At 45.0% G+C, this 25,786-nt stretch overlaps 1 protein-coding gene and 1 long non-coding RNA gene across 3 annotated transcripts; one reads left to right on the top strand and one right to left on the bottom strand.

Annotated features, from left to right (window-relative positions):
• Positions 1-1,626: 1,626 nt before the first annotated feature.
• Positions 1,627-18,587, bottom strand: LOC123586959. 2 transcript variants are annotated; one of them, XR_006707040.1, is made up of 2 exons: positions 18,219-18,587; positions 1,627-2,695 (listed from the first exon to the last, which is right to left on the bottom strand). It is a non-coding gene; the product is annotated as an uncharacterized LOC123586959 (long non-coding RNA). The 2 variants fall into 2 exon arrangements; XR_006707039.1 differs by lacking the exon at positions 18,219-18,587 and adding an exon at positions 5,374-6,527.
• CCDC190 (coiled-coil domain containing 190) lies at positions 14,971-23,800 on the top strand. The gene is made up of 5 exons (XM_045456636.1): positions 14,971-15,379; positions 16,420-16,618; positions 21,710-21,833; positions 22,104-22,671; positions 22,869-23,800. The coding sequence occupies exons 2-5, from the start codon at positions 16,432-16,434 to the stop codon at positions 22,983-22,985; spliced, it is 996 nt and encodes a 331-aa protein (XP_045312592.1). The 5' UTR covers positions 14,971-15,379; positions 16,420-16,431; the 3' UTR covers positions 22,986-23,800.
• The last annotated feature ends 1,986 nt before the right edge of the window (positions 23,801-25,786 follow it).

Genomic DNA, 25,786 nt, shown 5'->3' with positions numbered 1-25,786 from the left:
TCTATAAAGAACTTATCAAACACAACACCCAAAAACAATACAGTGAAGAAATGGGAAAAAGACATGAATAGACACTTCTCCAAAGAAGACATCCAGATGGCCAACCAACACATGAAAAAATGCTCCACATCACTCATCATCAGGGAAATACAAATCAAAACCACAAGGAGATACCACCTCACACCTGTCAGAATGACTAACATTAACAACTCAGGCAACAACAGATGTTGGTGAGGATTCGGAGAAAGAGGATCTCTTTTGCATTTTTGGTGGGAATGCAAGCTGGTGCAGCCACTCTGGAAAACAGTATGGAGGTTCTTCAGAAAACTAAAAATAGAACCGCCCTATGACTCAGCAATTGCACTACTAGGCTTTTATCCAAGGGATACAGGTGTGCTGTTTCGAAGGGGCACATGCACCCCGATGTTTATAGCAGCACTATCAACAATAGCCAAAGTATGGAAAGAGCCCAAATGATGTCCATCAATGGATGAATGGATAAAGAAAATGTAGTATATATATATATATACACACACAATGGAGTATTACTGTGCAATCAAAAAGAATGAAATCTTGCCATTTGCAACTATGTGGATGGAACTGGAGGGTATTATGCTAAGTGAAATTAGTCAGAGAAAGACAAAAATCATATGACTTCACTCATATGAAGACTTTAAGAGACAAAACAGATGCACATAAGGGAAGGGAAACAAAAATAATATAAAAACAGGAAGGGGGACAAAACAGAAGAGACTCATAAATCTGGAGAACAAACTGAGGGTTATGGAAGGGGTTGTGGAAGGGGGGATGGGCTAAATGGGTAAGGGGCTCTAAGGAATCTACTCCTGAAATCATTGTTGCACTATATGCTAACTAATTTGGATGTAAATTTAAAACAAGTTAAAAAAAAAAAAAAAGAGTTCTATATAGGATGATTCACGCACTGTCTGAAGGCCAAATAGGGACCGGATATATATCATCACCATCATCATCACTGATCACTAAGTACTCCCTTGACCATGTGGGCACGTGCCCTAAAGATTCAGGTGTTTCCAAGTGGAAGCCCTCTCCTTTGCTGAGTGTGTTAATGTCCTTGAGTCTCTTCTTCAAACCTCCCCACCTTTACACCCTACACCTGAGGGAATAACCAAGCCTCACCCCAAACCCTTCTTGTGTCTTGAAAATTCTGCCACCTCAGACATCAGTTCAATCTCCAAGACGTTCTTTTTGGTCCAAATTTTGCTGAATTTGGAATCAGGAAAGGATGTGCCTTGGTCTTAGGGATGGAAAAAGGAAGTAGAAAATGGATTAGGGCATGTGGGTGGGCAGGTGGGCCGGGGCACGGGGCAGGTGGGACAGAGCCTGGAGAGAAAAACAGGTGCTTCAGCTTCAAGGCACCCCTCCATCGTATTTCCTTCCTAATTCACCTAAAATGTTAACACACTTGGTGCCTCAGAACTTAATTTTTAATGATCATATAGATCAACCTATACATTCCTTGTAAAAACAAAAAGTCCTTAGCTCTACTTGCAAAATAGTAACCCTGACCTCATTGTGTTAAAAGTAAATCTGACTGCTTCTTTTCTTGGTTTTAATTACAAATGGTCCCCACATTAACTCAGATGCTTCTGCTGATTCCAGAACAGATGGCCTTTTATTGAAGTCATTTCTCTCTGGTCATAATTTTCCCAAACATGTGACCTGTTTTTGTACAGACAATACCTTCAAAAGGGGAACAAACTCAATTTTGGAATCCTTCATCTTTCTACCCACTAGTTCCCCTCAACCTGCTTTTCACTTCCTCGAAGCAAGAATTATTTTTACCTTCTCCACAGCTCTCCAACTGTTGAGCACAGCGTAACTCTCAGTGCATGTGTGTGTTGAACTAACCCGCAAAGAATGACAGTTGACGTGGAGGAAACTTCTTGATAGTGGCAGCGACAGAATTTCAGAATGGGCGGCCATGGGCAGGAACAGAATCCCTGGCTCTGGGGCTCCTTAAGAAGGGAGTGGATGTGAGTCCTCAAGAAAGGACTCTAGCTTCTCAAACAGTAACCTCTTTGGATAAATAACCCAGCCTGTCAACCGCCATCCAGTGCAAAGATGGAGGAAATGAGGGGGGGATGGGAGTAGAGGGAGAGACGTACAGGGAAGAGCCTGAAAGGAATGTCCGTCTTCTGCATGTGAGGAGACACTGGCACTCTTCCGTGGTCGTTTCCACTCTCCTCCGGGAGCTTCCGGTTCAATTGCTTGCATCCGCGAAGCCATTCCCAGGTTTCTCTTCTTAACGCAGGGGAAGTTGAATGGATCTTGGAAGCCAAGGATGTCTTTAATTTGTCCATTTCAGGGACGAGGTCACATGGGATCATACAAAGAGGGACATCAGCCTCTCTGCACAGGGTAGTTGAGGTCAAAGTTGAACTCGTCTTCCTAGAAGCAAGAAGGCAGGTCAGAATGCTCAGTGATGCCTGTGGGTCTCCACGGAGAGTGGCCAGAACCGTCCTGTCCCGTGCTCTTGCCCCCCACTCTTGAAGATCTCCTTTGGGAAGGTTCCCCGGGTGCTGCTGGTTTGCAATCGCCTTACTTCCTTTCTCTCCAGCAGGTGGCGCAGTAAGATTCAAGATGCTTTGGAAAATCCTTAAGACCCCACTTCCTCTGAAGCTTGGTTTGGGGAGAAGAAGCCTCAACTCAGCTCCTAGACATAAGAAAAGAACGTGTGGAAAACATTGAACATGGAATAAGCATGTATTGGCTAAGTTAAAATAGTCTGAGACTGAAGAGGTAGGGATAATAAGAGGGGTAAGGAGGTCTGTGGTGGCCTGGAGAGAGACTACACATTCATTAGACATTCATTAAACCACCCTTATTAGACACTTTTCCTCCTTAAAGACTAGACAGAAGCATTTCAACATGTTAATAGGTTGATGAGCCCACAGAACGTTTTTCCACTATTTTACCGACCAAACTTTCCAAATTTTCTGCACAAAGTAGATCTTCATTTCATACCTACCAAATATTAAATATTATTACAAAAATCTCTTTTATATCAATATTCAATATCTAAGTTATACTGGTTCTATTATCTCTGTTTGTAAGTAGTGAGTGACAAAATCTGACTTCTCTTGGATGATTGGGCATGTTGGAGACCATTGTGCTCGTTGCTGTGGATATTATGTGTCCTGATGCCATATTGGTAAGACATACAGAACACGAACCCTTCTATCACCCACGCTATAGAGTTGTTTCCGTGTCAAGCTTCCAGTTCTCCCAAGTTAAAGCATTTCTCTCATTCATCAAAGACATATTCTAGAAAAGTTTTAAACAATGGGGTTACATGAGTACTAATCCAATGGTATGAGGAGAGACCAAGGTTGGGAAATCAGTTAGGAATCCGTTACCATGGTTTAGGAGTCAAAAGCATGATGGCAGTGAGTATTAAGGAAGAAATGGAAGCAAGAGGTATTCTAACGGATGGGTACAGAGGGTTTAGTAATGGATAAGCAGTTCAAGGGGAAAAGAGGAATCAGTAATGGGGACAAGGCCAAGCATCTGGAAACACTAGAGTACTGGTGACAAAAATAAGTAAGTCAAATGGCGAAGATGGTGCATTAAGACGTGTCATGTTACTGGAAGTTTTGAAATAGACTGGGGCGCCTGGGTGGCTCAGTCGGTTAAGCGTCTGACTTCGGCTCAGGTTACGATCTCCTGGCTCAGGAGTTCGACTCCCACATCAGGCTCTGTGCTGACAGCTCAGAGCCTGGAGCCCGCTTAGGATTCTGTGTCTCCTCTCTCTGCCCCTCCCCTGCTTGTGCTCTGTCTCACTCTGTCTCTCAAAAATAAATAAATGTAAAAAAAAATTTTTTAATAGATTAACAGGATATGTTGGGTCATTAAAATAGCGTAACACCTATTAGTGAATATAGTAAATGTTAATATTACAGCAATTTTGGGGGGCGCCTTGGTGGCTCAGTCGGTTAAGTATCTGACTGGCTCAGGTCATGATCTCACGGCTCATGAGTTCAAGCCCTGCATCAGGCTCTGCTGACAGCTGGGAGGCTAGAGCCTGCTTTGGATTCTGTCTCCCTCTCTCTCTGCCCCTCCCTCGCTCACACTTTGTCTCTCTCTCCTTCAAAAATAAACATTAAACAAAAATTTTTTAATTACAGCAATGCCTTTATTTTAAAAAATATACAGGGCACCTGGATGGCTCAGTTGGTTAAGCGTCTGACTCTTGATTTCAGCTCAGCTCATGATCTCACCATTCATGAGTTTGAGCCCCACATCAGGCTCTGCAGTGACAACACAGGTCCTGCTTGGGATTCTCTGTCTCTATCTCTCTATCAAAAATAAATAAATAAACATTTTAAAACTATACATATACAAATTATCCATTTGCAAAAATTAGAACTAAAAAATTAAGGGAACCCAAAAGAAAGGGTTCCATAGGATTTCCCTGGTCCCTATGAATGTGACCTTACTTCAAAATAGGGTCTCTGCAGACGTAATCAATTTAAAATGATGAGTTCACACAGAATCAGGTGGGCCCTAATCCATTGTGACCAGAGTCCTTTTAAGACAAGAAAAAACATCGGGGCACCTGGGTGGCTCAGTCAGTCAAGTGTCCGGCTTCGGGTCAGGTCGTGATCTCACACTCCGTGAGTTCGAGCCCCGGGTATAGGGCTCTGTGCTGACAGCTCGGAGCCAGGAGCCTGCTTCGGGTTCTGTGTCTCCCTCTCTCTCTGCCCCTGCCCTGCTCACGCTCTGTCTCTCTCTGTCTCAAAAATAAGTAGTCATTTAAAAAAGAATACAAAAAGACAAGAACAGACATAAAAACAGACACAGAAGGGAGACAGCCAGGGGAGGATGGAGGCGGAGAGCAGCAGCATGCTGCCACAAGTCAAGTCCAGAGCTACCGGAAGCTGGGAGACTCCTCCTCCAGAAGCATAGGAGACAACATGTCCTGTCTACACCTTGATTTCAGACTTGTAGCCTCCAGAGCTACGAGGGAATACGTTTCTGTTGTTTTAAACTGCCCACTTTGCTATGGCAGGACTGGAGACTAATACAGTCCCTCTTGAACGCTCAGAGCATGCGAGGGGAGGTAGATGTTTAGCTTTGAAGGCGGGGTGGATATTACAGGATTATGTCACTATGGAGAGCCACAGGCCATGTAAAGTTACCCATGAAACAGATGGGGAGATTAGGAGCGTGTTGGTCCAATAACTCTGTGTACTTTTTCCTTGATAAGGGTGGCTGCTGCCCTTATCACTGTGTGATGAAGGCTGAAGCCTCATTACCAGAAACAAAGAGGTGTTTGGCCAGCCCACTCTCCTAGCACACCCCATCCCCACCAAAGAAACATGTCCTGGGCACCTCAGTGTACCCCCTTCCTCCCTGGTGAAGGCTGCTGGTGCTTGGAAGGCCAACAAGCTCACAGAGTGTTCCAACATAACACGGGAAGACAAAAGACAAGAAGCTCATCTATAAATTGAGAATGAGCCAGCTGTGGAGACAAAAGGGGAAAAGGAGTCAAGTTTCAATAATATGAGATAACCATGACAAGCACGGATGTGCCCCGTAGGCTACAGTCTTCCCCACTCGAAATGTTAGTAAGACATTTGGCATTCTCTTACAAAAAAACACTCTCCCCTTTTCAGTGTGGTAAGAGAAGCCCCAACATCCTCTTGGTTATTAATTAACAGGAAAATTTGAAGTTTGAGCTGTGTAAGTTTCCAGGGGAGATTATTTAACTTGCTGAGTATTTTTTTCCTAAGGAAGTTTTAATTCAGCAAACACGCATTGAACACTTACCTGCTGAAGAGACCAAGAACTTTTTTCAAGTCTCTGCTCTCAAGGAGTATGCACACCAGTGGGAGAGACAAAGAAATAAATAGCTAGAGGTTACTGACGTTTTAAAAAATTGCAGTGCAATAACGGTCCCTGTTGGGGGTTGTGATAATAATAACGATAGTGGTAATAATAATGTCGAATGTACTCTATGTTTTACATACGTTAAGGGAGCAGAGAGAAAAGTGTGCCCAGCTCCCTCTGGGGTGATAAGGGTGCCCGTCTGTCCCATTGGCAAGCTCCTATTCCTCCAAAGAGTCAAGGGAAGGAGAAAAGGGCCAGCAAGAGACCTGGAGCCTTAGGAATTCATGTAGTCTTTGCAGAAATGCCAACAGCACAGGAGATGATGTGGGAGAGCGGGACACGAGGCCAGGGCCGTATCTTGAAAATCTGTGTATGAGCCTCATTCCCTGACCCAGGTGTTTCCAGACTGGTGTCCATAAACACATGGGGGGATTTTGAACTTCTCTGTAAGAACGCATGCATGCATGTGATGGTGCCTTGTTTCAAATATCATCTAAAAAACATCATATTAACATATTCTGACCATCTGGATAAACCACCTTATAAGAGAGCACTGCCAGTGATTTTAGGCTTTGCATTTGCATTTAGAACAACGTTTGCCCCAAGCAGTGCTTAATTGATTGTAGCCTGTCACATACTAAGTGTGGTGAACATTCAAAAAAAAAAAAAAAAAAAAAAAAAAAAACAGACAAACAAAAGCCACATTGCCCAGTCTTTTTTGAAGCTAGCTCAAGTTCAAGTCAACAAGTCAGGTATAAGCAGAAGTACCTTGTGACAGCTTCCAGGAAACTTTCTTTAAAAAAAAAAAAAGGGGCGCCTGGGTGGCGCAGTCGGTTAAGCGTCCGACTTCAGCCAGGTCACGATCTCGCGGTCCGGGAGTTCGAGCCCCGCGTCGGGCTCTGGGCTGATGGCTCAGAGCCTGGAGCCTGTTTCCGATTCTGTGTCTCCCTCTCTCTCTGCCCCTCCCCCGTTCATGCTCTGTCTCTCTCTGTCCCCAAAATAAATAAACGTTGAAAAAAAAATTAAAAAAAAAAAAAAAGATGTCTTTATGTGTTTATTTATTTTGAGACAGAGAGCGTGAGCCACTGGGGGAGGGGCAAAGAGAGAAGGAGAGAGAGAATCCCAGGCAGGCTTTGCAGTGACAGCACAGAGCCTGACGTGGGGCTCAACCCCACGAACGAAGAGATCATGACCTGAGCCAAAATCAAGAGTCAGATGCTTTACTCACTGGGCCACCCAGGCACCCCAGGGAACCTTTCTTAACAGCAAGGTGATTTTCTCTATATGTTCATAAGGTGAAGTTTACCACTGTGTTGTTCAAATGCCCCATGTCCTTATTGATTCTTAACTGGTTCTGTTAATTACTGATACAGGCGAATCAACCTTTTCCACTGTGATTCTGGGTGTCTGTTTTTTTCTTATACCTATTTCAATTTTTACCTTATAAGTATCAAGTTCATGTTCGGGGGAACAATATGAAAATATTTGGATCATCTCAGTAACCATCATTTAATAGAGAAATTTCACATGATTTCCTCATTTCCATTTGTAGATTTATAACCATTTCGGTGCCAGTAGTGTTCTTTAAAAAAAAAACAAAAACAAAACTCAGGCTTTTAATTAGAGCATTTAGTCATTTGTATACACAATTCCTGATATATGTTTGGACTTAAATTTCCACCTTATTTTATACATTCTTCTTTCCCCATCTTTCTCTCTCCCTTTTTAGACTGTTTTTTTCCACTGGCATTCTTATCCTGTACCAGTTTGTAAATCATACTCTCTTATTTAATCCTTTTAGTAGTTATCCCAGACATGGTAACATGAATCTTAGTCTACAGGTATGTAATGTTAATAAGTGTTTTTATTCTTCTCTTGGACGATGGAAGAAACTCAGGACATGTCACCACCCTCCTCCTTTGAAAGCCCCATACTTTACTACTGTGCATTACATATCTTATTTTCCAAATCTCAGGTTTATAGAGCCTGTATTCATTTAGATGTACCCACATATTCATACTCTGCCCTTCATTCCTTCCTGAATCTTGGCCCTACATCTAGGAACATTTCCTTCTGCCTCAAGTACATCCTTTAGAATCTTATTTAGTGCAGAACAAATTCTCCATTTTGTTCGTCTGAAAATATCTTTATTTTACTGTGTATAGAATTTTAGGCTGAGGGTGCCTGGGTGGCTCAGTTGTTAAGCATCTGACTTTGGCTCAGGTCATGTTTTCACAGTTGGTGAGTTTGAGTCCCACATCGGGTGAGCACGATCCCCGCTTTGAGTAAAAACACGAGACCCAGGTGAGCCCCGCCTCTCTCTCTTTCTCTCTCTCTCTCTCTATCCCCAGCTCACTTGTGCCCTCTCTCTTAAAAAAAAAAAAAAGAATTTCAGATTGATAATGTTCTCTCTCAGGATATTGAAGATATCCCACGGTTTTCTGATTTCCGTTATTGCCGTTTAAAACTCAGCTAAAAGTGTACCTATCACTCCTTTGAATATAGTAAGTCTTCCCCTCAATCTGGCTGCCTCAAAAAAAAAAAATTGTAACTACGTGTTATGGAAATTTTAAAACATGTTCATAATTAGAAAAACTCATCTAATAAACCCTTTCATGCCCACATCCCAGCTTCAATAATTATCAACATTTTTGCCACTTTTGTGTCAGCTCTTCCCACATATGCACACACTTAGGCACTAGTTTTAGGATTTTATTTTTACTGGTGTATTTTAGAACAGATACAAAATATTATCTCATGTCTTTTCATCTGCAAAGCCTTCAATATGCACCTCGAACTGATAAGGACTTTATTAACATAAGAGCCAAGCCATTATCACAACCAGTCAAATCAGCAAAACCCCTTAACTCTTCGAATACCCATTTTCTGTTCACATTTCCTGCTTGTCCCACAGGGGCTTTTCACAGCTGGTTGGTGGGAATCAGGATCTAAAGAAGTCCACACATCACCTCGGTTGTTATTTCCCTTAAGATGATTTTGTTAGAAGCGGCCCTCTCTTGATTTTTTCTCCCCTTGCTATACGTTTGTCAGAAAAACAAAACAAAACAGATAATTCTTTAGAAAGACCCACATTCTAGAGATTTGGTTTTCTCTAGTTGTTGGTTAATTTCTTCACATTGCTATGAATTGTCAGTCAGACCTAGAGGTTTGATTGGGTTTGAGTTCAGAATAGTTGAGGCAAGCGAATTTTTTCAGCGTATTCATGATGAATAAAAGGTTTGCTTTTCCCTGTTTAGCGGCTCTAAGATTAAACAATGGTTTCAAAGTGTGTCAGCTGATGCCTCCATTATGAAGTCCCCCCTCAACCTTCCACCCAAGGTTTTAGAACAACTGAGGACTGTTGCCTAGATTTGTGACTTCAACAGACTTAAAAGCAATGGTTTTCTTACTGCTCCCGTTCCTTCTGAGCAAGTAGCTGCAAACCTTCTAGAAAACCTCTCCTCCATCTACTCTTTCAGTGTCCTAAAAATACAGTTTGTACAGGAAAGACAGCATAGATGCTGGATCCTTTCCCTCTTAATTTTCAGGACAGAAAATTAAGGTGCCTAAGCCACCTCCAAACACAGTTGGTCCGTAGAGCCTTTTCAGAAGGATTCTTGTGGCTTTCTTCTTCTTCTTCTTTTTGGAAAAATCAGCTTTACTTGAATGTTCATCCAATAAAATTCACCTATGTTGAGTATACAGTTTGAGGAGTCCTGATGAATGAAATATTTATGCAAACGCATCACAGTCAGGATTAGAACATCTCGGGACGCTGGAGGTTAAGCATCTGACTCTTGATTTCGACTCAGGTCATGGTCTCACGGTTCGTGGGATCGAGACCCGTGTCAGGATCCATAGGGACAGCACAGAGGCTGCTTGGGATTCTCTTTCTCCCTCTCACTCTGCCCCTCCCCGCTCTCTCTCTTTTTAAATCAATCAATCAATCAATCAATATTTTTTAAAAGATTAGAACATCTGCAGGACCCCCCAAAAACTTTTCTCTTGTCCTTTCAAGTCAATCTGTGCTCCCCACCCTGGCTCTAAGCAGCCTCTGTCTGTTTTCTATCACATTGTCTACATTTCCTAGAATGTTCTATAAGTGAAATCACCCAGATTTAGTCTTTTCTTTTTTTTTTTTTTTTTTTTTTTTCAACGTTTATTTATTTTTGGGACAGAGAGAGACAGAGCATGAACGGGGGAGGGGCAGAGAGAGAGGGAGACACAGAATCGGAAACAGGCTCCAGGCTCCGAGCCATCAGCCCAGAGCCTGATGCGGGGCTCGAACTCACGGACCGCGAGATCGTGACCTGGCTGAAGTCGGGCGCTTAACCGACTGCGCCACCCAGGCGCCCCTGATTTAGTCTTTTCTATGGGCATCTTTCTCTTAGCATAATGTTTTTGAGATTAATCTATGCTGTTTCATGTGTTGGTAGTTCTTTTTATATGAATATGCCCCATTTTATTTATTAATCCACAGTTTTGTTGGACATTTTATCCTTGCATATGTAGATCAATACTCTGCCAAAGACTCGAAGGGACCCCTCTGCAGATCTCTGGACCTCCTACCCCCTCCCGTGTATTTACGTCCTGTTTGGTACTCTGTTCTGGACCTTCACCCTCTGCAGCCTGCCCAAACCCCATTGTCTGGATGCTCAACTCAAAGGGACAGTTGGGCTCTGTCTTGGTTGCCCCTTCCTGCACCACAGCCTGAAAACTTCTTCTAGGCACTAATTTAGGGCAGGTACAGGGCTCACCTTATTTGTAACTTATCTCAGGGGGATCACAAACATGCATTGTCTGTCCAATGTCTGAAAACAGACGCTTTATATATTTTGTTCAGTCTTCCAGGTTTTTAAGGGAGAAGGGCAATTCCCGTAGAATTCAATCCTTCATGGTGGAAGCAGAAGCCTCCTGAATCTTTTTGACAAGTTGAAATTTGTTATTTTTTCAATCAACTTTACTGAGGTATAATCTATATACTTTAAAATTCACAGTTGATGTCTCCAGGTTGTTGATTTTGACAAATGCATGCAACATATAATCACCTCTATCTCCCCCAGAAAGTTCCCTCATTCCTTTTTGCCATCAGTCTTCATCCACACCGCTCAACCTGGGCAACCACTTATCTACTCTCTGTCACTACAGAGTAATTGCATCTGTCCTGATATTTTAAATATATAGAATCATTTTGTCTTTTGTAACTGGCTTCCTTCACCAGTATCATGTCTGAAGATTTATTCACGTCATTGTATGTAACAATGTTTTGGCTTTTTTATTTCTGGGTACATGCTTTCATTCCTTTTGGTTAAATACCTAGGAGGAGAATTGCTGGGCTTATGTAAGTATATGCTAAATTTTATGAGAAATTGCCAAACTCTTTTCCAAAATGGTTACACAATTTTACATTTCCAGCAGCAAGGCCTAAAAGTTTCAATTGCTCTGTATTATCACCAAGAATGGTTTTGCCACTTTTTAAAACTTCAATTTAATCTAAATACTGGATATAAGTGGTGAAGGTAGACATCTTTGCTTGGTCTGTGATCTTATGAGAAAGAATTCACTCTTTCACAATTAAGCACGATTGCTAGCTATCAGCTTTTCATAGCTATCCTTTATGAGACTGAATAAGTTCCCTCTCAGTCTTGGTTTGCTAACAGATTTTACCAACAAGGAATTTTGGATTTTGTCATCCTTTTTCTTTATCGAGGGAGCTAATTATATACTTTTCTTTATTTGTCTGTTAATATGATGATTCACATTGATTTATTTTCCAATGTTAATCACCCTTCCATTCTTGGGATCACCACATTTGGTCATAATGAATTATCCTTTTTATATATTTGATATATTTGATAAGATAGACCTTTACATTTATGATCACAAAGAATGTTGGGGCACCTGGGTGCCTCAGTCAGTTAGGTGTCCAACTTCAGCTCAGGCCAGGATCTCACACTCCGTGAGTTCGAGCCCCACTTCAGGCTCTGTGCTGACAGCTCGGAGCCTGGAGCCTGCTTCAGATTCTGTGTCTCCCTCTCTCTCTGCCCCTCCCCTGCTCATGCTCTGTGCCTCTCTCTCTCTCAAAAAAGGAATAAACAATTTAAAAAAAATTTTTTTAAAGAATGTTGTTCTATAGTATTCATTTTTCTTGTAATGTCTTTTTCTGCTTGTGGTATCCAGGTTAGGCTAACCTCGTAAAAATAATGCCTCCTTTTCAATTTTCTGGGAGAGTTTCTGTAAAATTGGTATTAGTTGCTCCTCAAATGTTTGGTAGAATTGCCCAGTTTACTGTGCGGGAAGGTTTAAACTACAAATTCTGTTTGTTTCATCTGTATGAGGGTATTTAGTTGATCAATATCAATGTCTTTGAATGATCTTTGGCATTTTATGTCTTTCAAGGAATTTGTCTTTTTCATCTAGTTTGTCAGGTTGTTGGTGTAAACTTATTTATAATACTCTATTAGCTTTTTACTATCTATCGAGTCTGTAGTGATGTCCCCTCTGTTATTTCTGATATTGGTAAATGTTGTCTTCTCTCTTTCTTTCTTTTTTTTTTTTTTTTTTAGCAGTTAGATTTTGTATACTTTGGAGTCATTCTATTTGTGTTTCTTTTGCTTGGGATTCATTGAGCTTCTTGAATTTGGTACTCCTCCCTGCTGATCCTAGCTGCCTTGCTTTACTGGACTTCTAGCTCTGTCTCCTCAACTCAGGGAATCCACTGCCTGTCTGCCCATTCCTATGATGTGGCCTGTAAACTCCTTCCAGCAGTAAGCTTGGCAATAATAAAGATCCCTGGCTTGTTTCTGCTCTCTCAGGGACTGCCATCCTGTCTGTCTGATGTCCAATGGAACAAAAAAATCATTTCATGAATTTTGTCTGATTTTTACATTGTTTCATATAGAAGAGTAAATCTAGTTCCTGCTACTCCATCTGTGCTGGAAACCAGGAACTAACTTCTACTGAATATCTACTATGCACAAACACTTTTCATTTCTTCTTTCATTCAATTCTATTAGAAGTCCTATGATGAACATACACTATTAATCCTTTTCACAGATGAGGAAACCAGGGAATACGACAAATTAATGAACAAAGTCATACATCGTATTAAATGACAGAACTAGGGGCAACTGGATGCCTTGGTAAGTTAAGCATCTGACTCTTAATTTCAGTTCAGGTCATGATCTCATGATTCGTGTGACTGAGCCCCGTGTCAGACTCTGAGCTGACAGCACAGAGCCTGCTTGGAATTCTCTCTCTCCTTCTCTCTTGGCACCTCCCCTGCTTGTGATTTCTCTCCCTCTCAAAATAAATAAATAAACTTAAATAAATAAATAAATAAATAAATAACAGAATTATTTGATCACAGATGTGTTTTACTACAAAAGGATGCTACCTCCACATAAAGCAGAGAGATAGAAAAGTGCATGAATGCAAATAAATAAAATCCACTCTGTAAAATTTATTTTAATCATAACTATTTAAATGATCAGTTGAAACTGCCCCTTTTTCTAGTGGTGATAGCAAGATGTGATCTGGGAACGACAATTTTACATTTCCAATGACTATCTTTGTTGATTTTCCTTTCTTGCCCTTTAATGGTATCATGGGCAGATTCTCCACATTTCTGGCCACTTTGGCTATAAAAGGTCCAGTCCACTTTGAAGTTCCAATCCCATATGCAATCTAAACCCTTCCCTCACTAGACTCCAAGGGACTTGGAGAGAATTTACCAGTCTTCCTTCTCCAACCCCTGGGGTGGCACGAGGAACATGGTCTTGTTTTGTATACTTCCCTTCCCTGTCTTCTCAATAGCTGACCCCTCTGAGGTTGAGGGGTCAAAGGGGAACAGAAGAGGCAGAGCTCTTCCTGTATAACTGCTGCTTGGGTGGTGCTGGGGCACTACTAGTCTTTTCCTGACCTGTGAGGTTCCTATTTTCTTGCTGTGCTCTGCTCTTAAGATGTATTTTCATGAGGAAGCTCACCTTCAGTCAGCTCTCTCTGTCCCTGCTCCTTTGGCCCTGCATGTGGTTCTATACCCGCTCTGGTGAAGTATTACCTTATTTAACTAGAGTCTTCCATGGTTTCTGCCTCCTTCTATAACCCCTCTGCCCCTTCACGTGGAGCCAGGAAGCTGCCAAGGTCCTCTTTGGCGCTCTCAAAGGACCAAGGGGAGCTAGGATGGGTTTGGCCACCATTCCCTTCCACACTCACCACACTAAGGCTTAATTCTGTCCTCCACCCTTGGATTATCTCTCCAAGCCTCTCTTCTCAGCTCTCTCTCAAGATGACATGGAGTAACCAGCTTTTCTAAGAAATCCCTCACCATCATCAGCCCTGGCGGCAGCGAAGGGGAATATTTCTGAGGTTCTGTGGGTCATCGAGTCCCTCTGGGGAGCGAGCTGCCAGTCTCTTCCCCTGTTGGCACTCTAAACTCTAGGTTGGTATTCTTGGAACCCCCAGCGCCTTCATTTAAATTCTGGAGGTGAGAGAATTACCTCATGGGAAGGGATGGGAAGGGAATTACCTCCTGCTGAGAGAATAATGGCTTTCCCCTTTCCCTCCCCCTGTCCCCAGTAATCTCTTCATAATAGCTTGTTTGCTAGGTGATGACTGTGGGTAATAGGGCTGTTTTCGTTCCTCTCAGCAAGCTCTGGGGGGGGGGGGGAAGGGGGGGATGGACAGGTCCTAGGACTGGCAGTCCTCTTTAGACTGACACAGGAGTGCCTCTTGTTTCCCATCAAAGCCCCCCCCAACCCCGCAACAGTAAAAATCCCCCTTAATATCCTGTTCTACAACCCGTAGTTCAACTGGCCTTCTGCCGCAGCTCTCCAAACTCTGATGACAAAAGTCAACTTCGAGTTTCAGTTTGCCTAATTCTGTGGTCACAGCTGAAAATCTCAAGAAGCTATGAAGTACACAAGACGGGTAGAAGCCCGAGAAAAGTCAGCAGGGTGTGCAAAGCAATGCAGAAAGAAACAATTCACGACTCTCGCCACAAAATGTGCCCAATCTGACCAAGGCAAAAGCCAAAACCAAAACCGGGTGCCTTCTCTGGGAGCACGATTCCCAAGAGGCAGGAAGGAGTGTAGTGGGGGGGGGGGGGGGGGGAGGGTATGGCAAACCAGGAGGAAAAAGAGAGGGGGGGCGGGAGACTGTGAGTACAGCAAGAAACTCTCTGCTTTCATTCTTGGTTCCCATGGACACAACCCAGAAGGAGCGCTGTGGGCCCTCCTCTGGGAGGGCTGGAAGCTGGCAGGCTTCCTTAACTCACAGAGCTATTTAGAGCACTGGGATTGGTGCCCGTGTCCAGGGAGTTAGCATGCCTGTGTAGGGGAGGTGGCATGGGAGAGAGCTTAAAGCGTATTCACATATTCTCCCCCCCGCCCGGCCTCTCCCTCCTTGCTCCTCAACACCAAACTCCTAAATTTTCTTACTAACCCAGTCTCAGCCTGACGCCGCAAAAGATACAAGCAGCATTCTCCCGGTGAGCAACCTGGCTTTGTAGGTAAGTGCCACTCACCTGTCCTTTGTTTAAAGTTCAGTCTACACTTAGACTATAAAGCAAGCTGTCTTAACGCGTCTTTCCTGGGCCCTGGCCTTATCCTCCCTTTCAACGCCAAGCTTTCTCCTGCATTATTATCACCAAAGCTCCATCGACAGAGATGCATTTATAACCTGGGCACATATTGTGCTCTTAGCGCTGAATATGTATTGCAAAGGACTCCAAGAGCAGGAAGGTGTGTCCAGCCTGTGTGTGCGATAGAGTTTCCCAGAGGACGAAGCCAGCTTGGGCTTGGGGATCGGGGGACAAGAAGGGCAGAGACCACGGGGCTCTGAAAAGACGGGTGAGGGCGTCCAACCCAAGCTGTCTCACCAGTGCCGCCCAGACTGCTGGTCTGGGGTGCCTGCACCGTTTTGTGACCAGTAGGTCCCGACCCTTCCCATATTCGAAATGTTGATTGTTCAGATTTGGTGTGGATCCTTGGATTCCACAGCCACAAGTCTGAAAGCCCCCTTGGGAGTGGACACTGTGGCTCCGTCACCACCACCCTCAGCACTTAGCATAGCACCTAGCACCTGGTAGGCTAACAGGCTGCATGGACCCATGCATGTGTGAATGAATGAACAGAAGGGGCCCCAGAATGTCTCCGCCTAAGTCCCAGATCCTCTCTAGACCCCCGAGCAGGCTTTTTGGGGAGGCTTCAAGGAATAGAAGGATCTCTTTTATTGGGTGCATCATGCCTTAGAGATGTAAAGTGTTTCTATTTTTTTCCCAAAGAGTTATTCGTATGCTTGGTCTTCACGGCAGTGTGACTGGGGCCCTGGGGGACCCTATCATCTATCGCTATCTTATTGACAAGGACACTGAGCCTCAGAGCAATGATTTTGCCCTCAATCTGGGAATCCATTAGGATAGGGCAAAATTTCCCAATGGTGTGACTTCATCAACCGCTGAAACCTGATTGAAAGCCAGGGTCTGGGTCCCCATCTTGCTCTATCGGGTGAATCGCGGGGCCTGGGAGAATTTTGTTTTACTGCCCCTAGATCGGGAAGAGGATGGAGAGGCACATGGTCGGGGGGCCTCTGTATAAGCACTTCGATTTGGAGAGGAAGAACGCCAGGCAGGCCGACGCCAGGCTCAGCCAAAGACTGCAGAGACTGGAGCGGGTCTGCCTCAACCACATGAAGTCGCTGACCCACGAGCAGAGACAGCTCCAGAAAGAACTGCAGAGGCTGCAGGAAGGTGAGGCCTCCGGCTCTGGGGAAAGGCAGGGGGGCGAGCCATCGGGCTGAGGCCAGAGTGACACCGTCACCTCCTAGGAGGGCTCTCTCAGAGGCCTGAATCCCAAGGAAGCAAGACCCTGACCCGACCTGGATTTCAGGCTGCCCTCCCTTCCACAGCCCTCCTTCCTCATGTACACAGCTCGCTGGAGAGGCTCACACAACAAGCCTTTTTGAGCTAATACCTCTCAGGCTTCCAGTCACTTCTGTGTTTCAGATGAGCTCTGCCTCGCTTAAGTTCTTCATTTCCTTCTTTCTTATGTCTCCTTCCGCTGTCCTTTCACTACATCTGGGTGGATTTGGTTTCACCTCTTTTTTTTTTTACACCTGGTCAACAACCATGGACCGAGCAACTGTTAATGCGCAAGCCGTCTTAGGAAAGGGAAGTGAAAACAGCCAAAAAAAGAACCCCGGGCTTAGCGACCACAGAGCAGTTATCCTCGAATTGATGTCCACCCTCCGAGAGGGCCTGAAGACAGAGCATTCCGCCATTTTCAACACTCTCCAATGTTGGAGACACGGAGGGCCTCCTTGCCTTCTGGGCAAAAAGAACTTCTCAACCACCCTTCTTGGGCTTTAACGTGTGTTCCCACTAGAGCCTGCAGATCTGGCTTTGATTAGAAAATTTCAAATAAGCCATCGTGGTGTATTGGTACTGTGTTTTCTTTGACTCCATAAGCCAAAGGGCAAATATTTCTGTCATTTTCCCAAAGAGGCCTCTTTACCTATAAACTGTGTGCTCACATTCTTGATAACATTGCTCTTCCAAAACACCCCCAGTCTCCACAGAATAACCCTTTCCAAATGTATACATCACTTAGAAGGCTATCTGGTTCCCAGAGACTATAGCGTTAAGTAGTGATAACAAAAATAATGTAGCTAACTTCAAAAACTAGTTTCTAGTTCGTAGCTACTGGTCACCCCAGAACGAAGGACTACACAGTGGTGTCCAGAATCTCAGACTTCCCAAAGCTGTCTACACCATTCAGTAAAAATTGAGAAGGAGAACTCCCTTTTCAATGATCCCATTAAAACATGGTGGCTTGGGGGGCGCCTGGGTGGCGCAGTCGGTTAAGCATCCGATTTCAGCTCAGGTCACGATCTCGCGGTCCGTGAGTTCGAGCCCCGCGTCGGGCTCTGGGCTGATGGCTCAGAGCCTGGAGCCTGTTTCCGATTCTGTGTCTCCCTCTCTCTCTGCCCCTCCCCCGTTCATGCTCTGTCTCTCTCTGTCTCAAAAATAAATAAACGTTAAAAAATAAAAATAAAATAAAACATGGTGGCTTGGGGCATCTGGGTGGCTCAGTCAGTTAAGCGTCTGACTCTTGATTTCGGCTCAGGTCATGATCTCACAGTTTGTGAGTTTGAGCGCCCCCTTGGGCTCTGTGCTTACAGCACAGAGCCTGCTTGGGATTCTGTCTCCCTCTTTCTGCCCCTCCCCCTCTTGTTCTTTCTCTCTCTCTCAAAATAAATAAAAATAAACTTAAAAAAGAAAAACATGGTGGCTAAGAACATAGACTCTGGACCCAGACTGGCAGGGTTGAAACACTGACTCTGTCACTTACTAGCAGTGAGGCCTTGGGTGGCTTGCTGGACCTGTCTGTGCCTCAGTTTCCTCACATGTAAAATGGGAAAGACGTTCCCTACCTTGTGAAGTTATCTGAGGATTCAGCAAGCACTTTGAACAGCACATAAACACCCAATCGGTGTCATATAAGTGTTTTCTCCCAGGCCTTAATCAATCAGTCAATAAAAGATGATTACAGGATTAAACCTTGCTACTGCTTTGTTGAAAATTGCCACCGTTGTGTAGTTTATAGAAACCGCATCCATCCTTGAAATAATTAGGTTGTGATATGACTTCAAAATTCAGCATGCATGGGGGAGGGGAAGAAAAAAAAAGTTAGAGAGGGAGGGAGCCAAACCATAAGAGACTCTTAAAAAAAACCGAGAATAAACTGAAGGTTGATGGGGGGTGGGAGGGAGGGGAAACGGGGTGATGGGCATTGAGGAGGGCGCCTGTGGGGATGAGCACTGGGGGTTGTATGGAAACCAATTTGACAATAAATTTCATTTAAAAAAAAAAATTCAGCACAGAAAGGATCCACCCCAGCTCGGCAAAACTACGGCCCTTCTCACTGAAGGCAGGTGCCGGAACTCAGAAGCTCTGAAAATGCTGCAGCATGTTCCAGAGGAAAACCAGGCATCGTGAATCAATGTAAACGTGTTTAGGTCTACACAGCTAATATGTGGACACAGGAGTGAAGAGTCATGTCCAAACAGCTGGTCTGGGGATTATTTCTAACCCAGGTTGGGTCTGAAAGATGACTCAGAGCAAGTAGCTGAACTTCTCCGCTTTACATTTCCCTGTCTTAAATGGTTACGACAAACTAGACTAAGAGCTCACACGCTGGCGAAGAATCTTCGAAGCCATCTGGCTGAATCCCACTTCCATTCTCAGAAAGGACACTGAAGGCCATATACCTATTTTCGGGGAGGGGGCGCTGGTCATGCAAAAGGCCAGGCCCCGAGGTAGGTGGCTGTGCTGGCTGAGTAGAGAGTTTGCCCCAGCGGCAGGGGGTGTGGGGAAAATCTGGACCAGGAGGCAGAAAACTGATTCAGGGGCCTCCAACTCTACGTCCTCCAGAAAGTTATATCCTCTCTAACCCTCAGACTTTTAGACGGTAAAGTTAAGGGAAAGGGGAAGAAATAATATATATTAAGTCTCAGTATTTATCAGGCAGTGTTTTCCCATGATTCACTCACCAAAACTGTTACTGAGATTCAACTATATGCCAGTTGATGGACTGTCTAAAGTGCATATTCCCAGCCCTCATCTGTAGAGATTTGGATCGGCAGGTTGGGAATCAGGCTCAAAAATCTACATTTGCAACTGAGGTGGTACGAACGCAGATTATTCTGGGGCAGGCATTTCGTGGACCAGGCTTTACAAAGCACTGTGACAGCTACTCCCATAGATGAAGGAATGTAAATGTGAAAAAAACAAAACAAAAAACCATGGTCTGTGCCCCCTTCGACGTTCACATTTGATTTGGAAGGTAGCGGTGCTTGTGAAAAAATTATGATACAAGATACTAATTACTAAATTAGAGTTATTTGCATAGTAGGGCACGAGTGTAAGAAGATTCCTGTGTCTATCAAAGGAACTGAGGTGAGATCTCCCCAAAGAGGCGAGTGTAAGCAGAATCTTAGAGGAGGGGAAGAATGAATGGGGTGGGGGGGGTGTGGTTTGTCATGAGCACATGTGGAGTGAGGCCGCTCCTGAGAGAAGGAAGAGCACGTACAAACACAGGTGCACGCGTGCACAAGGCTTGCTACAAACAGCCCGGTACTGAGGAGGCTAAGGGGCGAGGAGAAGATGAGGGAGGCGCTGTGTAGACGCAAAGCGGTGTAGACAGTGTCTCTGATCATGAAGAGGGTGATGGGTCTTCCGAAAGAGTTTAGGTTTCACCCTATCGCGTCTGGGAGTGGGGAGATGACACATTCCCTCTGGCTGCAATGTTGAGGAGAATTCCAAAGCCCAGGCCTACACTAGGAAATCGGCCAAGTGAGGAAAAGAAGTATTTTGTGATATTCAGAAAGTGGAATTGTCAGAGCTTTGTGATTAATTATGCGTCCAGGAGGAACTAAAACCCGAGTCAAGAGTCTGTTGCCTGGCACAGGGCAGGCATCCAAACAGCCTTGTGAGTTGGATAGCTGGATGCATACAGGTGGCGTGCCTCCACAGGAGAACCCTGGAGAAAGATCAAGTTCTGGAGAAAAGATACATTCATTTCTGAGCCTGGTGGCCCAACAGGGCTAAACTGCAGACGAATGGTCTGGGCGGGAGAAGTAGCTTAAAATCTCCTGGCTTATAGGAAATAGATGAAGTTCTTACATGGTTCAGACCTATACACATACAGGCAGGCACGCACACACTCAAGCAGGTGATGGAGGAAGAAGGGCTCACAAAAGACTGTCTCTTGTCTCGACTACCTTCCAAGGCAATGATCGGATGAAACAGTGTTAGGAGATGAATGTGAATTCTAGTCCCCTCATCTGGACATGTTCCCTCTGCCCGGTGCCTGCTAACCCCAGTGCAGGTTCAGGGAACCCACTCCCATTAAAGCAAACCAGTGCAAGACTTTCAACCCCAAGTGAGCGACTCATGAGGTGTCTTGAAAACTAACTGGGTCCTCCACAGCGACCATGACTACAAGATGCCGAAACATTTACTCCAAGAGTGAAAAACCCACTGAATCATAGCCAGAAGTTGCCACTCGTGGTTTGGGCGAGAAGGAGGTCACATAATTGAGGTGAATGAAACAATAGGGCGCCATCTCTGGCTATCACTCACACCTAGTTATTTTGCCTTGAAAACACCAGGCTTGCCAAATACGACATTCAAAAGCAAAACCTCCACGGGCCTCACCGCTGGTTTAAACCTCTGATCTCAGTGTTTCTAAATCCTTATTAACATGTTGTAGGTGACGCCACACTGGGGAATAGCTGTAAGGTTTTCTGTCTTCATCCATCATGGCAGATCAGCCTTATGTGTATGTGGTCAGAGGGTATTCACATGCTCCTTCTTTGCCCAGAGTCCAGCATCCTTTCCCTTCTTCTCTTACTAGATTAGTTTTTAGGGCTTCCATAAGAGAGAACCACTAACTGGGTGACTTATTTATTGTCACATGGTTCTGGAGGCTACAAGTCCAAGATCAAGGTGTCCAGAAGGTTGATTCCTTCTGACGCTGTGTGGGAAGGACTTCTTCTAGGCCTCTCTCCTTACAGGGTCGATGGCTGTCTTTCCCCTACATCTCTTCACACTGTCTTCCCTCTGTCTGTGTCTGTGTCCAAATTTCCCCTTTTTATAAGGCTACCAGTCCTATGGATTAGGGCTCCCCCTAATGACCTCATCTTAACTTGACTATCTCTGCAAAGGCCCTATTTCCAAATAAGATCACATTCTGAGGTGCTGTGGGGATTAGGACTTCAACATGTGACATTTGGGGAAGACGCAATCAACCCATAACACTTATTCATTAACTCAAAGCAGATATTGTCAAGAAAAAGCTCTCCTCTGATTTGCGGGATGGAATTCAGAAGAGACCAGAAGACGTCCTTGTGTCCTCACCACCAAGAGGGAAGAAGCGTGGAGGTCCACACACTAATAACGTTAGGTAAGAAAATGCTTGCTAAACTCATGGAGATGTCGTTGAACCCCTCTTCCCAACTGACCTCCCAAAGTCATCCTCTCCCTGAGAAAATGCTGCCTTTTCTCCTTAAGCAACAAGACACTTCCCCATTCTGTGACCACCCCCTTCTCAGCCACTTCATTACCTCAGCCGATACCAACTGAAGGGGACCATGGTCTGACAACTGGAAAACTCAAAATATAGGCCTTCTTGTTGTTTTTCACAGATCTCTCTTCTTTTTACCTCCTTCCCCAGAGTGCTGGCCACCAACACGACCCAAGAAATGTACAGAACTAAGTCCCAGATGCCTCTTTTCCATCACGCTGGCTTCAAAGACGCCACGAAAAGCAAAGAGCAGTCGCTATCTCAAAATTACAGAGCTTCTCACTTCACAGCCGAGAAGCCACAAGCCCAAGAAAAAGATTTTATGAGCCCACCAAAAGGCAAAGACTCCAACAAGGGCATCTCTATTCTGTGTCAACATCAAGACGTCTCCATCAACACCCTAGACCAAGGCCCTGGTTCCAGCCCAGTTTGTGAAAGTGGAACAGCACACATGGATGAGACCAGACCACAGGATGCCAGCCTAAAGCCAGACCCCAATGCTGGGAAACAAAGTCCCTTGAATCCCATGGAATGTGCAAGAAACTTGAAAGGCGAGTCCATAACACCTACCTTCTTGGAGCTGTTTGCTAAGGTCAGAAATGCCCACTATCTCCGGCACAGTGTCCCCCCGGAGTCTGAGAGATTGCTTAGCATTGGGGAGATATTCGGGCACAAGGAATCCTTACAGCCCAGAACAGGACAGGAGTGTAAGAACAGGGTGAGCATCTAATTTCCTTCCTCTCTAACCACCTAGTGTAACCTCACAATAACTTGCTAGAAAGATGTATTCCTCAAGTAGTTGTGTATATACATACACATATATAGGTACACACACACACACACACACACACACATATACATATATGTCAATTTTATTTTAAACCCTCAGGTTTTTCTTTTTTTTTCCTTTTACAGGGATATAATCTCTCACTGAATGAGCAATACAAGTATACAAAAAAGGAGGGGAGAGATGAATCTTCTGACAACACTTTAAGGGGTGCGCATATGTTGCGGATGTCATCAAAAATATGAATCTACATTGACGACTAGACTTTTTTCGAAAGGAAAAATATGAAGGGTCCTGCTTACGTTGGCCACCCTTTTCTTATAGGAAGTTCTTATGGTGCCACCTTCTGGCACAATGACATAGCTCTTCTCTTCGAGTTCACATCTAACATCCATGCGGGGAGAGGGACTCAGTTGGAAACAGTTACCATCAGGCGGTCTATAATTAAAACCTGCTCTCTCCTGCCACAGCCCTGGGCTCAACGAAAGTCCTTGCCTCACCTCTTTCCTTTCCACGTGGCTCCATTTTAGTTTTCTCATTCTCGTTTCCACGTGCTCATATCACACTTTCTGGATCCTAATAACAAAATAATACACAATTTACAACATTTCCTCTAACATCTGACGTTTCTCTCAAGGAGCAAAGCAACAGAGGAAGGCGGGCCGGGGCGACAAAACCGATTCATGGATACTGAATGTATTCACACTGGCCCATGACCAAGCTAGCAGGAACAAGGTCACATAGTTTACAGAACCCCTCTGCAAAGTGCCCCCAGCCCTTTCTTTTACGTCCTTCCCTCGTTCTTCCTCCTTGTCTTCTGCTTAAACCCCATCTGTCTCCATTACAATCACCCTCCAAGGGTGAATTTCCAAAAATGATTTATCCTACTTCCACGTGAGCCTTTTCTCTGGCTCAGCCACCAGAGGACGGGCCATCACCAAGGCAGCCGGGAGGGTGGCCCCAGCCTGAGCCTCTGCTCCACACGCCATCAAATCCTCCACTCCAAGGACACCTCCGTCTTGTGAGCTCGAGAAATAAACATTCTGCACATGCCCCCTCATAACTGTGCTTGTGTCTTCATAGACCTGACGGGCCCGGATCTGTCTGTGCTTCTAACGCCAGTATTCTGGACACGCTACTTTGAATGACATGTGATGCATTGCCACAAAATTGTGCATTTCCAGGGTGGCTTAGTCGGTTAAGTGTCCCACTTCGGCTCAGGTCATGATCTCACGATTTGTGAGTTCCAGCCCCACGTCGGGCTCTGTGCTGACAGCTCAGAGCCTGGAGCCCGCTTTGGATTCTGTGTCTCCCTCTCTCTCTCTGACCCTCCCCTGCTTGTACTCTGTCTCTGTCTCTCTCTCTCTCTCTCTCTCAAAAGTAAATAAAAAACATTTTTAAAAAAAGAAGGAGGAGGAGGAGGAAGAGAAGGAGAAGAGCAGCTGAAATCCCTGGGCTTCACAAGGCATATCAAGCTCCAGGATGGCTTGTACCCAGTCATCCTGAAGTCACTCATTCATACCCTGGTCTCAGCTGGGGATACACGTGCTCCCCAAAAGACATTCGGCAGTGTCCAGAGACAATTCTAGCTGTCACAACCCAGGCAAGGGGTTTAAGAAACCCCAACCTATATACCGTTGCATTAAATCTTTGCAAAACCCTCTGAAGGGTAGGAAATCCGTGAGACGACTGCTTCTGTTTTACAGAAAAGAAAATCGAGCCTCATGATAAGCCAAGTGACTCTCTCTGTTCCAGAGTGTGACTGAGGCACAAAGGTCAGGACGCTGCTTTCCTGTCCTAACTTCTCTCTCAGAAAGGGGGTGGCGGGGCGTGGGGGTCGTGGCACAATTGTCCAATGGCTTGTGTCCTCATTTGCACTTTGAAATACTTTCTCCCTATAAATAAAAATCTTCAACAATCAAATTAGAAAGAAATGGTGAAAAGGAAAACTGAGTACTTCAATTTTGAGGGAATATGACACTTTTTACTACATCCATTCATGTATTTAGAGATATATTGAGGAGAATGTCTTCTCCATTTAGCGCCCCCCCATGAGGAAAAGGGGGCTTTCACCTTGATACCTGAACCCATCCAATGGGCAGGGGAATCCATGCTTCACCTGTAGGCAGAGGCACCTGGAAACTCTGAGGTGGTTGCTCAGCCTCTTACCCAGGGTCCCGAAGTTCTGGAGGCTGTTGAGAGGGACCCCAAAGGTTCCCACAACCCGCAGTGATTAGGTAAGTTGCTACCAGTAACTCTGGAGCAGCAGCCCCCCTGAGGGTGAAAGCCCCGAAGGCAAGGCGAAGGGAGGAGAACTTGGAGGGCGTCGCCCCCACACCGAGAACCCCAGGACAGCAGAGGCTCAGTCCAACCAAACAGAACTCAACGGTCCCACATCACCAGCAACAGCCACCAGCATAGCAAGAACTGCTGAAAAACAAAGGAAAGCCAGGACGCCTGGGTGGCTCAGTCGGTTGAGCGTCTGACTCTTGATTTCGGTTCAGGTCATGATCCCGGGATCGTTGGATCGAGCCCTGCCTCAAGCTCCACGCTGAGCATGGAGCTTGCTTGAGACTCTCCCTCTCCCCCACTCATGAGCTCTCTCTCCCTCTAAAATACATTTTTTAAAAAATTAAAAAACAAAGGGAAGCCAGGGATGTGTGAGCCAAGTCCTTCCCTCGCCCGACCCGACCCAACCCCAGCCCCGTGCAGGCGTTGGGACACTGAGGGCAGAAGGAGGGAGACAGAGGAGGTCCAGCCTCACACTTGTGCTGAGCCCAAGCTGCACTGGGGTGGGGAAGAAAGACTTTAAACTGGACGAGGACCCAAAGTGATAATATCTAATGTGGTCAAAGAATGTCTACCAGAGATGAAACTTGTAAAACAGAAGTGACCGGAAGTTGTCAGATCGGACTGAGGTCGGATTAAGCCAAGCTGGTAGCAGTTACTGGGAGAAGAGCCCCCTACCCCACCCCATCCCATGGTTACACATCATCGAGCTGGGATTTCTCAGTCTACTCTACATGGAACAGCATCGTGCTGAGAA

This window comes from Leopardus geoffroyi, chromosome C3 (genome assembly GCF_018350155.1).
Source record: "Leopardus geoffroyi isolate Oge1 chromosome C3, O.geoffroyi_Oge1_pat1.0, whole genome shotgun sequence".
Taxonomy (NCBI): Eukaryota; Metazoa; Chordata; class Mammalia; order Carnivora; family Felidae; genus Leopardus; species Leopardus geoffroyi.
Note: the sequence above shows the minus strand (reverse complement) of the source record. Positions and strands in the feature narration are given on the sequence as shown.

Coding starts and splice junctions, on each gene's coding strand:
- CCDC190 (XM_045456636.1), top strand. CDS start 16,432: ATGGAGAGGCACATGGTCGGGGGGCCTCTGTATAAGCACTTCGATTTG. Junction 16,619..21,709: donor ACTGCAGAGGCTGCAGGAAG/GTGAGGCCTCCG, acceptor AACTCAAAGCAG/ATATTGTCAAGAAAAAGCTC. Junction 22,672..22,868: donor GACAGGAGTGTAAGAACAGG/GTGAGCATCTAA, acceptor TTCCTTTTACAG/GGATATAATCTCTCACTGAA.